This window comes from Nymphaea colorata, chromosome 4 (assembly GCF_008831285.2).
Source record: "Nymphaea colorata isolate Beijing-Zhang1983 chromosome 4, ASM883128v2, whole genome shotgun sequence".
NCBI lineage: Eukaryota > Viridiplantae > Streptophyta > Magnoliopsida > Nymphaeales > Nymphaeaceae > Nymphaea > Nymphaea colorata.
The window spans coordinates 22,567,890-22,583,747 of record NC_045141.1 but is presented as its reverse complement, the minus strand read 5'-3'; the positions used below and the strand labels follow the sequence as shown (position 1 = coordinate 22,583,747).

Genomic DNA, 15,858 nt, shown 5'->3' with positions numbered 1-15,858 from the left:
ACCACCAGCTGAGCGCACATCGATGGTGGAATTTGTAGGTCCTTATTTATTCTACTGGGTGGATTTTTGAGCCATTGAGCTTCTAGTGCTTCTTTACCTTCGTGGCTGATACATACACACACACACACACACACACACACATATATATATATATATATATATATATATGTATATATATAAGTTATTGGAAGGCTGCTTGCACTATTTTTCATGGTAACGTTCTATGAGGTTTTGTTGTGTTACGTTGGTCTTAAGTAGTTTTCCTTGCAGTTTTAAATTTGCTTGAGAAAGATAATCATAGTTTAGTAGTATCTTTGTTTATTTAAAAAAGATGAAATTGATGAATAATGAAATTCAAGGGTATGCTTCTTTGGTACTTGTGTCCCACAGGTACATGAAGCATTTTATGAGTGTGGATTATGACGAGAGAATGGTAAATGTTGTTTGTTTTCATGATAGTACTTCAACATAATCTTGCCATGTTCATAATGGGAAAAACATTTACTGCTGCAGTTAGTGTTTCTACTTATATTGGTCTCATGCAGTGAGAATTTTACATGCTAATGTTGGCAATGGTTCAAAAGTGACATTTTTAGTCTTAAAGTTGAGGCCAATCGCTACTAGCTTCAGCTTTTGTGAGTCCATTTTCATGGATCACGTTTGCCTTCATGTTTGTTGTGATCATTAACTAGATAGTGTTTCCACTGTGGCCGCAAGCCTTTACTTGTTTATGTACTGGAAGAGAGTGACTGTGTTCATGGAAACTATGTCAATGGGAAACAAGTGTCACTACATGGAGTTTGGGCAGGGTTATGTGTTCCACGTTTCTCATTCTCAGCTCACTGTTTTAGTTCAACTGTCTAAAAATTTTATACGTAATTTCAGCACCTGAACAGTAGTTTGAATTTGACTAGAGGCTGGCTAAAACGAACTTGAACTTGGCTGACCTATGCCGAGTTGGATTTTAGGTACTGACTGTTTGGTTGCTAGTCTTTCTGTTGGACTATGCTCAGTGACATTGAAAGTATGAATTTGCACTAACTAAATTTTTTCCCCTTTTCTTGTGGATTCGAGAATGTTTTGTTCATCGTTTCCTGCTTGAAATTGGTTTTCATGTTTGGCTCATTGAAGTTTCCCAATTAAGCCTGAGTTGAGCTCAATGCGAACTATACTTCTTGCGGTTTTGGCGCCTCATAGTTTTGTTTATGTGCATAGAAAGAAAGGAAAAGTTGAAGATTACCTTTCAAAGGGTTATTCGTGGCGGTCTTTTAAGCACAGGATTGTCTTGATTTGCTTGCTTTCTATGTTTAACTGAAGGGTTTTATCTTGCTTGTGAATGTGATGATATAAGCATCCTTGCGGCCTATAGGACCTTTGCAGTCACTTTATATGGTGTAGGCAACAACTCATGAAACAGTACTGAGTGCTTATGCATGCCAAACATCGGCTGTCAATGCTGGTAGTCTGGATGTGTTTTGTTGTCTACCAAAAGAAATCTTAACCGGCCTTGTTGCTTGAAGGAGGATAAGGTAGCCTAAGTGAAGTGAGCTTCTAATTGTACAATGATCTGAATTGGACGTTGATTCCACCTTTGTTTGAAGGTCAGAACTCTGGTTGCCCTTACCATAAATGAGTTTACTGCTGACATGAGGATGGGCCATCAGTCTTTGCTTGTTATGCATGATCTTATGCATTGTAAATGAACAACCGCGGTGAAAGTCGCCCCTTTTTGATACAGCTGTGATATTTTGCTCCTCACTTTTGTCAGAGGAAAATGTCCCCCGCTTATTGATCACTATCCTAAAGGACTACTGTTGTGTATTTTTAACTTGCATCTTATTTGTCTTCTTTTTCTCTGTATTCTTAAATTTTATCGGACTCCGTGGCAGATGTCCCCTTTCTACTTGCCGCTTTCTCTCTCTCTCTCTCTCTCTCTCTCTCTCTATATATATATATATATATATATATATATATATATATATATATATATATATATATAGAGAGAGAGAGAGAGAGAGAGAGAGAGAGAGAGGATTGGGGGGAGTTTGGGAGATGTGTGCTCAAGCAAGTCCATGTTGAGACTTGTTTAATCGCAGTAACTGAGACTTGTCTAATCACACCATCCACTTTGTTGTCTTTCTGGAAAAAAATATGGAGAAGTGATCTGCAGCTTTAGAAGTAAAAAAAACACGAGAATTCGAGACATTAAGATGTTGTGGAAGCTGATTTTATACATAAAGAATAAAAGAATGTATATTTCTTTCCAGGTTCATATTGTTTTGAATGTAGAAGTTCACATGAATAAGATACAGAAAAAAATGAGTGAAAAATATTGGAAAAGAAGGGTGATAAAATCAGTTTTACAATGAAGTTAGTTGATAGCATTTCCCATTTATATGGTGATGCTTCGCCTTAGCACTCAAGTTGTTCAGTTGTGACTTAACATATCTCAAAAACCTCTTGTCTGAAGGTGAAAATTGTTTCACAATAAAAAGGGTAAACATTCTTGCATTTGTGTGTCTACTATCATTACAACTCACCCGCTTTCTTACAAAAGCAATGCTCTTTCCTTGAAAAGCAATGAATCTTGTTTCACGCACGCTAATGGCCTTCATTTTTCTCGTGGCCTTTTTACAAGTGAGCGAGATTATACAAGATTTATTGCTTATACCTCCTTTGGGAACAGCAAACAAGGGAAAGAACATATTGTCACTGCCCTGTTTGTTTCCTTTCTTTCTGTATCTGTAGAATGGGGATGAGATCAATTCAGTTAGCCTACAAGCTCGTTTTGACAAAGAGGACAGTCAAATTTGGAGGCAAAGGTTCAGGAATCCGGGAGCTTAGGCAGCCACGCTGCCGTGATTGTCGGCCCAGTGCTTCAAAATCCCACAGGTCATTGGAGGGCAGGGCACAACTGGTCGAACAGACGAATATATAAAAAATAAGTCACCTGTTTGACTTCTGTGGGATGATGGCGTTATAGTTGACAGTATCCTACTCAGGTCCCTATGCAGCCAAGACCTCGGAAGTAAAAGAAAATAAGAGGGGAAAGGGGCAGCTTCCGATTCTTTTTTGGGTAGACCGGTAGAGGATTATCAACCTCCTGTTCACCTGGAAGCAGTTACTTAACATTGGTTTGGTTTGTTAAGTTTTCCCATTTCATTAAACAAACAGAAGGTTTGCTCAAGTTGTAATTGTACATATGAAGAAGCATGAAAAACCGATACGTATCAGCAGGTATCGGTGCACATCATGACCTTCAGTAAAAAATAAAAGTTTTTTGTTTTAATTATTCGTATCAGTTGTATCGATATGAACTAGCTTGACCGATACATGCCTTATGTGGATATTCTTGGGGAGGATTTCTGCCCCCTTGGGTTCCAGTTTGTCGGCGATCTCATATCGATAAAACTGCTTCAAGGATCAGGCTATTTATGGCCATTCATTCACTGGACTTACCATTTGGAAAGGTAAAACCCGAAAGAGTTGTGAACGTGATGCCTTTCAAGGACGATACTTTGAGAAGATTCAGACTACAGAATAACAGAGTTAGGATTTAAACAAGTATTTCATTCGACACATTTTGGAACTGGTTTTCATTTAAAACTCCTTACCTCTGTTCTGTTGTCACCATTCTCTGGTGTCTCTAGTCAAAATGATACAAAAATATGGCATGAAGAATGTTTAAGGAAATTAAATTTGTTCTTAAATGCAAATTGTAATTATAATGGGGATTTATATGGAAGTACAAGAGGCACAAGTACAACCCACAAACCATCTCTCAAGTCGAACATGATTTTCTAAAACCAGCCTTGAATTCATCTCCACTAAGATTTAATGTGTACATATCTCTGTTGGCAGTTTGCGTTCGTGAGATTCAGATGCAAAACTGTGAGCTAAAAATCCAAACCCCTCTCCTTAATTAGATATTTTCTTAATAAGATCCGACAATGAGAGTTGGGCGAAAATCCCATCTGCGGGCATCTGTATCCGCCACCAGTTGAGGAAGGTATATTAAATGGAAAGAGAATGTCCTTAGCAGGCGAAGGGCGTTTCCGTTAAGATATTTAGTAAGGAAAAAATTGGTTCGAATCCACCCATTGTTTTCCCATACTTTCTTCGGGGTTTTGCGATTGGCCAAAATTCCCACTTACATTTCCTCTGCCCAGAAGTCAAGCTCTTGTGAATCTTTGGAAGTGCTTGATCCAAAACTAGAGACCAAATTGTCCGAATCGAACGTTAATCATCTCCATAAATCCACAGCCCATATTTTGGAAGTGATCAGAAAGGGATTGCACAAGAGAGGTATGATTCTGCATCTTAGATCCCTTGGGTTCTTTCTTCCTGCTTGCTTCTTCGAATCCTGGGTCTTCTACTGTCTTTTCCTTGTGTCTTCTGTTTAACCATTTTGGTTTCCCAGAAAGATGCGCTTCTTCTTGGTGAATACTGGCAAGAACTTCTGATTCTGTGACTGTTACGCATCATTTCTTGTTCAGTATCTTTTCAGTCCACGGTTCCTTTCTTGCTTATATGGTCACTTGAGCATTCTGAAAGTGGCATTGTTTACCATTACAGTAACAAAAAAAAAAAAGAGAAAAAAGGTCGATCCTTATGCTAGGCAACTAGGTGCCGTCAAAAGGATAGCTTGCAATATTATGGAGAAAATGGTGGAAGCTGTTGTCTTGCTTTTTTTCGTATTATCTGGGCTCAGGGTTGAAGCAGATGGATCAGATCATAAATACAAGGAGAAAGAAAAGGTGCCTTTGTACGTCAATAAAGTGGGTCCTTTCCAAAACCCAAGGTAGCTTGATTTGTTTATTCAATCTTAAATGACTTGGTTTCTTGCTGTCCGGATCTTGACTATTCATTTTTCTGAAAGTAGGTTTTATATGGTTTTCTATATCTGGTATGCTCCTGTCTAATTTCTCCATGTGCGATTTTGTTGGTTCTCCATTTTCAGATGGGTTATGTCCATAGTTGCTCCGTCTGGGTCCTTTGCCCTTTCTAGCGTACTTTAGCTTCGATGTTTTAGTTTTAGATATTTTCCTTCTCGTTGGTGTTCTGCGTCTTGACCATTTCGCTACTGATGAATACCATTGCACTTACCATGAGCGGAGCTTCATAGCTGCAGAATTTTAGGACTGCCTTGATTTTGTTGTTGAATTTTAATTGGCAATGTCACTGTCGGTATTGCCAAACTCAAGATTTGAGACCCAGTTGATTAAAAGTATCGATGGTTTATAGTTGGCGGGTGTGCTAATGAATCACGCTTATCACAGTTGCATAAGAATCTGTAGAAGCAATCTGTTTGACATTAATTATTGTAATTGGAGAGTGTTGGTATAGCAAATATTTCTTCAATCTTGCCATGCAAATCCATTCACGAGACAATATGATGAATTAGAAATTACAGTTGTGGCTTACTCGAGGCAGTCATATGTCAAAACCTCTCTCTGTCTGTAGTTTCAGATCCTGTGTTTGTGATTCTAGTGATTTTACTTTTGGTTGGATTAACGGTAGACACTGATTCGGAGAAACATTCCTTCAGATTATTTGCTCTGAATGCAACATATATCAGGTACTTGCTAAGAAAAAAAGGCTTCTTGAATCCACTCTGGAAACCATGTTTATGCATTAATTGTGCCTAATTGAGTATCCCATGTTTATGGAGAGAATATCATATGTTAGATCCTCCAGTTTTGGCAGTTGGCATATAAAAAATCTAATGGATCTTATTAGTCTGTTTTTTTTTTTACTCCGATGTGGCCAATTAAAAGTGCTTATAGGAGTTGATGAAAAATATAAAAAAGCACTTCCTCACATTGTTAAATGTTAACAGTCAATGCTGTTTAAAATATCATACAGCGGAACAGTTTCATTCTGAATCTTGCAATGATATGTGGAAATGCTGATTGTGGCAGTGAATCTTATCTGTCTGAGACTGAAATTGATTGAACATATGATTTTGTAGGTTATCTGATTGAATATCTTGTGTTTTTTCTCTCCGTTTGAAGGTATCTAGTTGGAAATTGGTTTGACTCATCAAATTGGTTTATTGATTTGTATTTTTTCCTACCTTAATTGGTTTTCTATCGATCTGAAGCAAGAATAAAAACATATATGGCTATTTGTTCCAACACATTTTTTTCATCCTTATCATTTCCAGGTGTCAAGTTGCTTCTGTTTCCTGTACTCATTGCTGTTGCATATTAGATGTCATGTACTACTTAGGACATGAACTCAATGAGATAGTTTAGTCTTTCTTTGTGCAGTGTTTTCAGATCCGGTAAACATATATAGTTAGGTACAAATTTCATTATTGTGATTATATTGTTGACATCTTATCTTTTATTCTTGTGATGTTCTTGCTTTTCTAGTATAGTAGATCTTGCAAATCCTTTTCCTTATCATCTGTAATGGTTTTTCATTGCTCTTGTTTGCAGTGAAACATACCGCTATTATGATCTGCCATTCTGTATTCCAGGTCTGCTTTTCACTTATTCTTTTATTCGAAGTGACAGTGATGAATCAGCTGATTCTTTGGTATATCTGATGCTTAATGTTTGTTTTTGAAAAATTTCAGAACATGTGACTGAGAAAAAGGAATATCTTGGTGAAGTTCTAAATGGTGACCGTTTAGTTGATGCACCATATCAGCTGGATTTTCGAGTGGATAAAGAGTCAGAAGTTCTCTGTAAGAAGACATTGTCAAAAGAAGATGTAGCGAAGTTTAAGGATGCTGTCCTAAAGGATTACTACTTCCAGATGTACTATGATGATTTGCCAATTTGGGGATTCATTGGAAAGGTTGAGAAAGATGATCAAACTGACCCAGGCGAGTTTAGATATTTACTATATAAGCATATTCACTTCGATATTTCTTACAACCAGGATCGTGTAATTGAGATTAATGTTCAGACTGATCCTAATTTAGCCATAGACATATCAGAAGAGAAGGAAATAGAGACAGAATTCTTATATTCAGTGAAATGGAAAGAGACTGAAATCCCTTTTGATAGAAGGATGGATAAGTTCTCACAGTCTTCTTCAACTCCTCAACACTTGGAAATTCATTGGTTCTCTATAATAAATTCTTGTGTTACAGTCGTCCTCCTAACTGGGTTTCTTGCAACTATTCTCATGCGTGTACTTAAGAATGACTTTGTCAAGTAAGACCATCTCACCATTCGCACTGTAAACCATGCTCCTTTTTCAAAATGTTTTGCTTGTCTTTGGTTTACTGATGTCCTTCCTCTCTATGTTATCACTTAGGTATTCACATGATGAGGAGTCACCTGATGACCAGGAAGAGACAGGGTGGAAATATATCCATGGAGATGTTTTCCGATTTCCCAAACATAAATCCCTATTTGCTGCAGTTCTTGGATCTGGTGCTCAGCTCTTAGCTCTGTATGGATCAATGACTAAGTCTTTGTTCTCTTTGGTGAATAATTCTAATTTATAGAAACCAAATTAGAGTAGATTTGCTAAGCCTAACAGTGTAGGCTATAATAGATGTGTTTAATTTGTAACAGTGCAATATTCATCTTCATCCTTTCACTGGTTGGGGTCTTTTATCCATACAATCGAGGAGCATTATTTACAGCATTAGTTGTCATATATGCTCTTACTTCTGGAATTGCTGGTTACATGGCGACATCCACTTACTTGCAACTAGAAGGAACAAATTGGGTACTGGTTTTAAGCTTTTCACTGCAATTCTATCTTATTTAGTATTATACCTTTGGGCTGATTGGCTTGCATTGGTTCCTTTTTTCAGGTTAGGAACTTATTGCTGACAGGATGCTTGTTCTGTGGCCCTCTCTTTTTGACATTTTGTTTCCTGAACACTGTAGCTATCATATATAATGCAACTGCAGCTTTGCCTTTTGGCACTATCTTGGTGATTCTTCTTATATGGACACTAGTGACGTCTCCTTTGCTTGTATTGGGTGGGATTGCTGGTAAGAACAGCAAGACTGAGTTCCAAGCTCCTTGTCGCACAAAAAAGTACCCTAGAGAAATACCTCCACTACCATGGTACAGGAGAACTATTCCTCAGATGGCCATGGCTGGCTTCCTTCCCTTCAGTGCCATCTATATTGAGCTATATTACATATTTGCAAGTGTATGGGGTCACAAAATCTATACCATCTACAGCATTCTGTTCATAGTCTTTATCATTCTTATCATTGTGACTGCATTCATCACGGTGGCATTGACATACTTCCAGCTAGCAGTCGAGGACCATGAGTGGTGGTGGAGGTAAGATGATCCCACATTTTCAAAGTTTGCATTTCTTTTCACAATTCGATCAGGCCTGTATCCATGTGGTGGTATATCATATTTTTTTCATGATTCCCTTTCTTGATGGTACAGTTTGCTGTTTAAAACTGTAGATTTTTCCCTGTTTCAATTTTTATTAATGATTGATTCTTATGTAACTTTCCTGAAGCTGATTATAAAATTTTTAATTGAAGCATGATCCTGTTGGTGTTTCTTTATAATTGGATGGTTTAGTATTACCCTATCTATGCTCATATTGCAATTATGTGCACGAAGCTGCCATGGCAGACATTTATATTGTATCACCAGGTTATGGGTTTTCATATGTAAACAACCTGTTCCATATCGGTCTTGTTGCTGTTTGTGCTATTTGATGCAGCAAATGCGGACTCTTACTGTAACATGCTTTATAAGTTTTTGTTGTGTCGTTAAAGTATTTTTGCAATTTCTTATCCATGGAGCTCACGTTTCTGGGCTATTACACTTGTTTGAGGTGTTTGATTAAGAATTGCACATGTGTGGGATTAGTGTTCATCAGTCCTTTGCCTCTCAATTTATCTTTCAACTGATGGTCCTTTCTTTAGTCAAGTTGGGGATTTGTATGCTGAATCTAATCCTGGAATCCCTAAGTTACATCTCATGTTCACTGCCATCACGTCTTTTTCCAGTTAAGATGATTTATTTTTGAGCTGTGACTGTTGCATGTTTCAAAGGCAGAAATATCACGTTCTTTAATGCATATGTTTTCAAATATCAAACAGTTGTTATAAGTAGTGCAGATGGAGTTGTCTCTGTACTTTTCCTAGTTTCTGTCTCTGTACTTTTCCTAGTTCCATAGTTCCATTACATGAGGTTTGTAATGTCCATTATATGGGGTGGTCATAAATCCTGAAATGAGCAGTTAACTGTTTGTGAAATAAACAGATAATTATATATCAAAGCTGTAACTTGAGAGATGATTAGCCTTCATCATGCTTTAACAATTGTATGAGGAGGGTCGATGACCATGTTATCTTGTATTCAGCAGTGGAGGCAGGTGTGGGCTGATGTGGGCCATTGCCTACATGGCTACCTCCTTAATTTTTATCTATTTATATACAGGTGCACTTTAAAGTTTAAAATTTAAACTATTAGTGCTCCTTAGCAGCAAATTTTTGGCTCCGCCACTGGCTGTGTTGGTATTTAAGATATCTAATATGTGCTTTATCATTGCACTGCAGGTCTGTCATTTGTGGAGGATCTACTGGGATTTTCATCTTTGGCTACTGCATTTATTATTACTTTGCGAGATCAGATATGTCAGGTTTCATGCAAACATCTTTTTTCTTTGGTTACATGGCCTGCATATGCTATGGGTTCTTCCTCATGTTGGGCACAGTTGGATTCTGTGCATCGTTGCAGTTTGTTCGCCACATATACCAGTCGATCAAATGTGAGTAGGTCGACCAAGTCATTCTAGCAATCTCCACTGCTTCACTTGCCATGGTTGTTTAACCGGCTGAGTCATTTCATTTCTCATACCAAGCCCAAAAGCTGCAGAAGAAAAGAACTGGCATGTTAAACCTCCAAACATGTCGTTTTCGTTTATGTGCGTCTTGAAAATTTTGTTCCCCTCATACTATTTTGTTCCTTTGTTCTAAATTACGTTCAATTTTAATGAGAAAGCCTTGTTATTTTTTTAAAGAAATTTGCACTTCCGAAACTTGAAAGAAATTTGCAGTTTCTGTGCTTTTCATATGAGGAAGGAAGCTTTCATGTCTTGTTGCCTAAAGAATTCTATGTATGCATATAGTTTCGATATTTGCGGGGTTTAACTAGCCATATTGCAACGAGCACATTGATTAGCCAGGCTAACTATTTTACTCGTTGCAAATAGTCCTACCTATTGACGTGGTCTGTTAGTAACACCCAGGAAAAGAAATCAGATGCCCATGACGGTCCGAGGAACCATAATGCTTGTCAGGCAACGATGCATTCTGCAGCAAGGGCCTATCATGCATTGAGGCTGTGGAGAAATTTTCATCCCAAGGGATGCCATTTCCAGAAGCCTGACTGATGACTTCACTGTTCTTGATTGGGTACTTGTGCTGCACCGACCTAGTCGCGCGAGAATTTTGCAGGTGAATAAGCTGACTGCCTCTTCAGCAAATACAAAGTTACAAAGTTTATTCCACATTCGAATCTGCATGAAGAAGAAACGTGGAAGCGGGAAGCAATTTTTTTTACAATTTTACACATTGAATTGCAGGGGTGTGTGTGTGTGTGTTGAATTAACTTTTATCTACCCAAATTTCAGCTCGAAGGGGCCTTGGTGTAGTGGAGTTACGCTTCGGCTGCTATTGGTTTGAGCTCTGTAAGTGTACAAACCCTTTGCACAAAGCTAAGTATGTATAGGCGGAGTACTAGCCATGGGGTTTGTGACCAAGTCTCTCGATTCAATTTTGGTTTCTGAAAACAAAAGCAAAACCCAAAATTGGCGTTTTCTGAAGATTTTTGAACTACCGTGAAATCCTATATATATGCTGCGGTTAGACAACTCAAAGGCTAATTCTTATTAAATCAATGTCGGTCCACATTTGATTAGAATAACCATTTAGATTTTAAGGATAAATATAATTATACATAGGTTGTAGACGAGGCTTCCACTAGATCAGCAAACTACAGAGTTGTCCTGCCAAGATAGTTAAAGCATTTGCATGGGGATTATCTGTTTTAATTTGTGAACCAAGGCTCAGGTGTAAACCATGCTTTCTTCTTAAAAAAATGAGCCAAAAGTGGTCAATATGTACTCATCAGTCAATTTAGTTAGCATAGTTATGTGTCTCACCTTCTATATGTAAGGGGAACACTTGTGTCACCATGTTTTTGCATCAAAGTATGTCTTCCTAAGTGATCTGAGCTCATCCGTCTCTATCTCATATGTCCCACTCCTCATGAACATTGGACCCAGAAGGCGAAAAAAGGACAAGCCAGGTCGGTTCTCAAATGAAAGTAGTGGTACCCATCAAAGAGCACATCATGTTGATGTTCGTAATGGTGACCGTTGATAATCGAAATGGACGGTAAAGATTATACATCTTAGAAATATGATCTCCATTTCATGGCTTACACAAGTTATCGTTCTCAAATTAGTAATGTGTTGAATGCTTTTGGAGTTGCAGTAGGTGCAAATAGATGATGACTCGCCGAAAGTGACCCTTAATTTGATGTGGGCAATCTCTATCTACTGGTCCAAGTAACGATTATGGCTAATGAGGATCGACGGCTCTGTGCATGAGATCAAGCTGCCAAGAAAGGGAATCAAGTTCTTGAAAGAGAATCGAGTTCTTGTTTGTTTCTCCCAAATGTAAATGAAGAGATCAATTGTCCACTATTGGCACCACCAGGTTGGTCTTGTGGAAAGCAACGTATGAGGTTGACAATGTGGGGACACTTCATGTTCCCACTCACGGAGTAGTTTGTGGAACTGACAGGCACAGAATGGTTTCCACCAAGCATTTAGATCGTTTCAAAAGGTAGATCAAGCATCCAATGAGGTGAATGGGCCCTTGGAAATGCCCAATCCACTGACAACGGGCTCGGATTTCAATGAGATCGCGACCTCCTTTAACTTAAACACTCGGCCTTATGAGCAGATTTATCTTAATACGAGTTGAAGAATGAAAAAGAAAAAGTGAAAATCTTGTTCTTGGGTTAAGTAAGTTCTTGCATTTGGCACTATTAGGAACTGTTGAAGAACAAGACTCTCTTACTGTCTTGAAATTGAGAACAAGGAAAAAAAAAAACTAACACGCAAGAATGCAAGGATTTATGTAGTTTGGAAAGACAGAGTCTTCTTCTTACATCTACAAAATGCTGGTCCCCTTTCAAGCACAGAACTTTTAAGACATCACTGCAACAGTAAAAATTACAAAGGGAAGCCACCAAATTGGGATTGGACTCCACACTCCTCCAATTGACTAAGTTCATGAAAATTTGACGACTGTTGATTTTGCACCATTTTTAGAGGGATGATGATTTCAACCGGGTGGCTGCCTAACTTTCTTGATCTGATGGACTTGTTTAGTGGAAAGGAAAGGTTGGCAATGGAAAAGTTATCTGCCACATTGACAAAGAGGGCAGTTTTTTACACGCTTTTGCTTTTACATAGAGATGCAAGCTGTTCTTTCACTTGGGTAGCTTTCCTTTTAGGCTTCACATGCGTCCCAATCTCTCTCTCTCTCTTATATATATATATATATACACACACATATTATGACATGGAAAAATAAAGTGTCCATATCTGAAAAATGAAAAGCTAAACCTGGAGCATCTTTGGCCTTTGCCAGCAAAAGCAAGATCTGCATCAGAAAATCCAACTGCACATGCTTGAGCCTACAAACGAGAAATGCCCAAACGTTTTTCTTTTTTTTTTGAAAAAAAAAAGAGAAGATAAAAAACCATGAGGTAAGAACTCTGAGAAGGAAAAACGCAAAATCCCCGACTGAGGAAGTAATCAACTCCATTTGTTGTCCATATTTGCCTTAAAAAAAAAAAAAAAAAAACTCTCATTTTGTCAATATGTAAAACACATAGGAAAAGACAGAAGATACAGGAAGCGAAGTCATCAATATACTCAGAACTGCTTGGCCGCTTTCATGGAGTCACGGGCTAACTAGAAACATCTTTGCTTCCCTACCAAATCCACGTAGGATAAAAAGATGTAGATGGGTTCAAAATTTGGCTTACCCTATCATGGTTGGCCACAGGCCGAGCAAGAATTTTTAGGCTAAAGGACATTGTTTCAAAAAAGATTTCAATTTTCCTGCTTTAAACCATCCCAATATATAAAAATTAACGTATAGTTAAGAGCACCTGTATAAAAAATAAAAGAAATTTGGTAGGGTGGTTGTGACAACTATTTGCATTAGTGGTGAGGACCCATTTTGGTGGCCCTAGCCCAAGCCCAGCCAAGTTGGACCTGGGCTTAGTCCGCCCCCACCCGATTTAGCCCGGGTCACGGGTCAGCTAGGGCTTAGTTTTAATTTAAGAATTAAAATAAATATATATATATATATATATATATATATATATATATATATATATATGAGGCCCGGGTTAGGTTGAACCCACCTGATTTCTTCAGGTGGCCCGGCCTGACGCCCATCCTTAATTCTACCCTCAGGCCTGGTCTGACACCCATCCTTAATTGTGCACCAACCTCGACTGTGGTTGACCCAAGTCCAATTTAACAAGCATTTTGTTAGATTTGAGTATAAAAACAGGATTTGGGTGTAGGTCTTGGGAGACATCTGGCCAGCCCGACTATATAAAAAGCCTGGCTCGTAATTGACTGCCTACAATTTGGGTTTGAGATTCAACCGGATTAAAATAAACTTTATATATAATGTATAGTTATATATATTTAAATACAAATTTAAAAGTAAATTATGAAACAAAGTCGGAGCAGAGTCGAATCATGTATCTAGTACCTATCTACCCAACTCCAAAATAATCACACTGTCCCATAAAGAAACGAAAGAGGCGCATATTAAAATCATCTGAAAAATAATTATCAGGTAAATTAATATAAAAGATGCACTGAAGGTGCAACAGAACTGCCACTAATGACGGTATTATAGCATATGAGTTCCCTGGACTTGCACTAAATCGTTTTTTATACAAGAAATCAAATATCATAGAAGCTCGTTTCTCTTCTAGGAGCTTTATCACAGCAAATCTTTGAGCTTCGTGTCTAAAAAAGGGTAGCTAGATTCATGACCACCTGTTTTAGTGTTTCAACTGCCATATAACTACTAAGAAGATGAAGAGTTCATTGCATAGATTATGTTTTTACATTATTCAAAAGGTAAGAAAGAACTTCTTAACACTTTTATGTGCTTTTTACTCTCACTTCAAAGTCGTCGTCGTCTCTCCTCCTTTGTAAAAATAAAAGAACAAAAGAAACAAAATGATTTTGGTGCTTTCATGTTGGAAAAGGAGCGGCTGAGGCCAGAAAAAGGAGCCGTGCTGAGAGCAAGCGTGCAGATAAGGGAATTGGTAAACGAATAAAGTAGTACCTTCTTTATGTGTATATCTCATAGTGGGGAGCCTTCATTTTTATTTCGCCTACAGTCCAAAATTTCACCATTTTACCTCATCGAGGCTGACAATTACCATTTTTTTGAAGCACAGGCAGCATTTTCCCCATAACTGACAAAATTTGAGGAATCGGTTCCTGTGTGGCTTTTCGTTTTTGCTTTTTGGTGTCAAAAGGAACTCGGTAAACGATTTGAGATTTAAATAAACTAGTCGTTCGTGGCAAAAAATGTTTTATTTTACCCGCTCTTAAGAAGAGGTACCGTGTTGGGGACTTAAAATGGCAAACATACGGTTGATGGATTGTAAAAAGGAAGGACACATATATATATAACTCGACTTAAGTAGATGGTAAAAAGGAAATACACACACATATATATATATATATATAAGGTGACTTAAGTAAGAGAAGTTGGCTTGGAAATTGGATATTAAAGTTTGACGTTCGAATGATTCTCTTTTATTATTTTTTTCACTTTTTGTTAATTTGCTTTGAGGTTTCAGGCTTGATTACAGTTGCCAAGTTCAGGATTTGCCTGGTCCAATCAGCTTTCAGGGTTCCCGTTTGGCACCAGCCCTTACTGTAACAAAAAACATGATACCCAAGGAAATATTATACTTTACAAATACATACAAGACACTATGAAATTGGGGATAAAGTCAATTCACATGAAGTAAAAATTGTGAGTAATCTAAAGCATATAAATAATAACTGTTTATTTTATTTATGTTAGTGAAAGTGCAGGATAGTGTATGTTGGTACTGGCTCTAAAAGTTAATGGTGGGACCAGTCACATGGGTTTTCAATGGAAATTTGAGTCGTTTATTATTTAGGACACAAAATTAAGGTATTTTTTGTTTGACACATTTCATCCAGCGCTCGAAGGCAATGCTTGGTATTAACAAATCTAGCTTCAGGATGACTTTTCCATTTTTTCCCCAACTGAAAATCAAGAAAATCCACAAAGCTTTTTAGAAAATGAATGATTTTTCCTGCCTAGCAAGGATACCACTTAAATTAAATGGCAGAAATTATGGAGGGCAGGTTTGATTGCTTGGTTAATTTTTTACTTCGTTTAAAAGTTGTTCTCTTCTCATCGTATGAAAAGGCAATTAAGCACACGCAGATAAAGACTTCCTTTATCACGGTATACTTTCTTATACATAAATCGAGGAAAGAAAGTCGATGGAAGAAAAGTTTGATTTTCTTTGCCTAGTTTCTAATGTAAGTACATCTTGGTAAAAACAACATTCAAGAACATTATCGGAGCCATCAAACGTGCCTTGGAGGGACAAACTCTCCAAAAGATCAATCAAGCCACTTTAAAGAGGCCATTTCCTTGAAAGTTGAAACAGTATCTTTCTCGAGCACGCCATTGCAAATCATCAGCCCCGTTGAGGTGGGCTGTACTTGGTAGTTTGCACATGAGATTTTTCTTTGTTTAATCACTGAAAAGGCGTGGCCTTTTGAAGGACGACAATGGATCTGGGGAT

General features: G+C 37.8%; 1 protein-coding gene across 1 annotated transcript; it reads left to right on the top strand.

Moving 5' to 3' along the window:
* The first annotated feature begins 3,818 nt into the window (after window positions 1-3,818).
* On the top strand, window positions 3,819-10,021 carry LOC116253354 (transmembrane 9 superfamily member 2-like). Its single transcript, XM_031628130.2, has 8 exons — window positions 3,819-4,305; window positions 4,576-4,801; window positions 6,444-6,484; window positions 6,584-7,169; window positions 7,273-7,410; window positions 7,536-7,692; window positions 7,781-8,265; window positions 9,507-10,021. The coding sequence occupies exons 2-8, from the start codon at window positions 4,656-4,658 to the stop codon at window positions 9,724-9,726; spliced, it is 1,773 nt and encodes a 590-aa protein (XP_031483990.1). The 5' UTR covers window positions 3,819-4,305; window positions 4,576-4,655; the 3' UTR covers window positions 9,727-10,021.
* The last annotated feature ends 5,837 nt before the right edge of the window (window positions 10,022-15,858 follow it).

Bases quoted from the DNA above. Each gene is read 5' to 3' on its own strand.
- LOC116253354 (XM_031628130.2), top strand. From the start codon at position 4,656: ATGGAGAAAATGGTGGAAGCTGTTGTCTTGCTTTTTTTCGTATTATCT. The intron at 7,411-7,535 runs GTATGGATCAAT...AATTTGTAACAG, and splicing joins GGTGCTCAGCTCTTAGCTCT to TGCAATATTCATCTTCATCC. The intron at 8,266-9,506 runs GTAAGATGATCC...ATTGCACTGCAG, and splicing joins GACCATGAGTGGTGGTGGAG to GTCTGTCATTTGTGGAGGAT.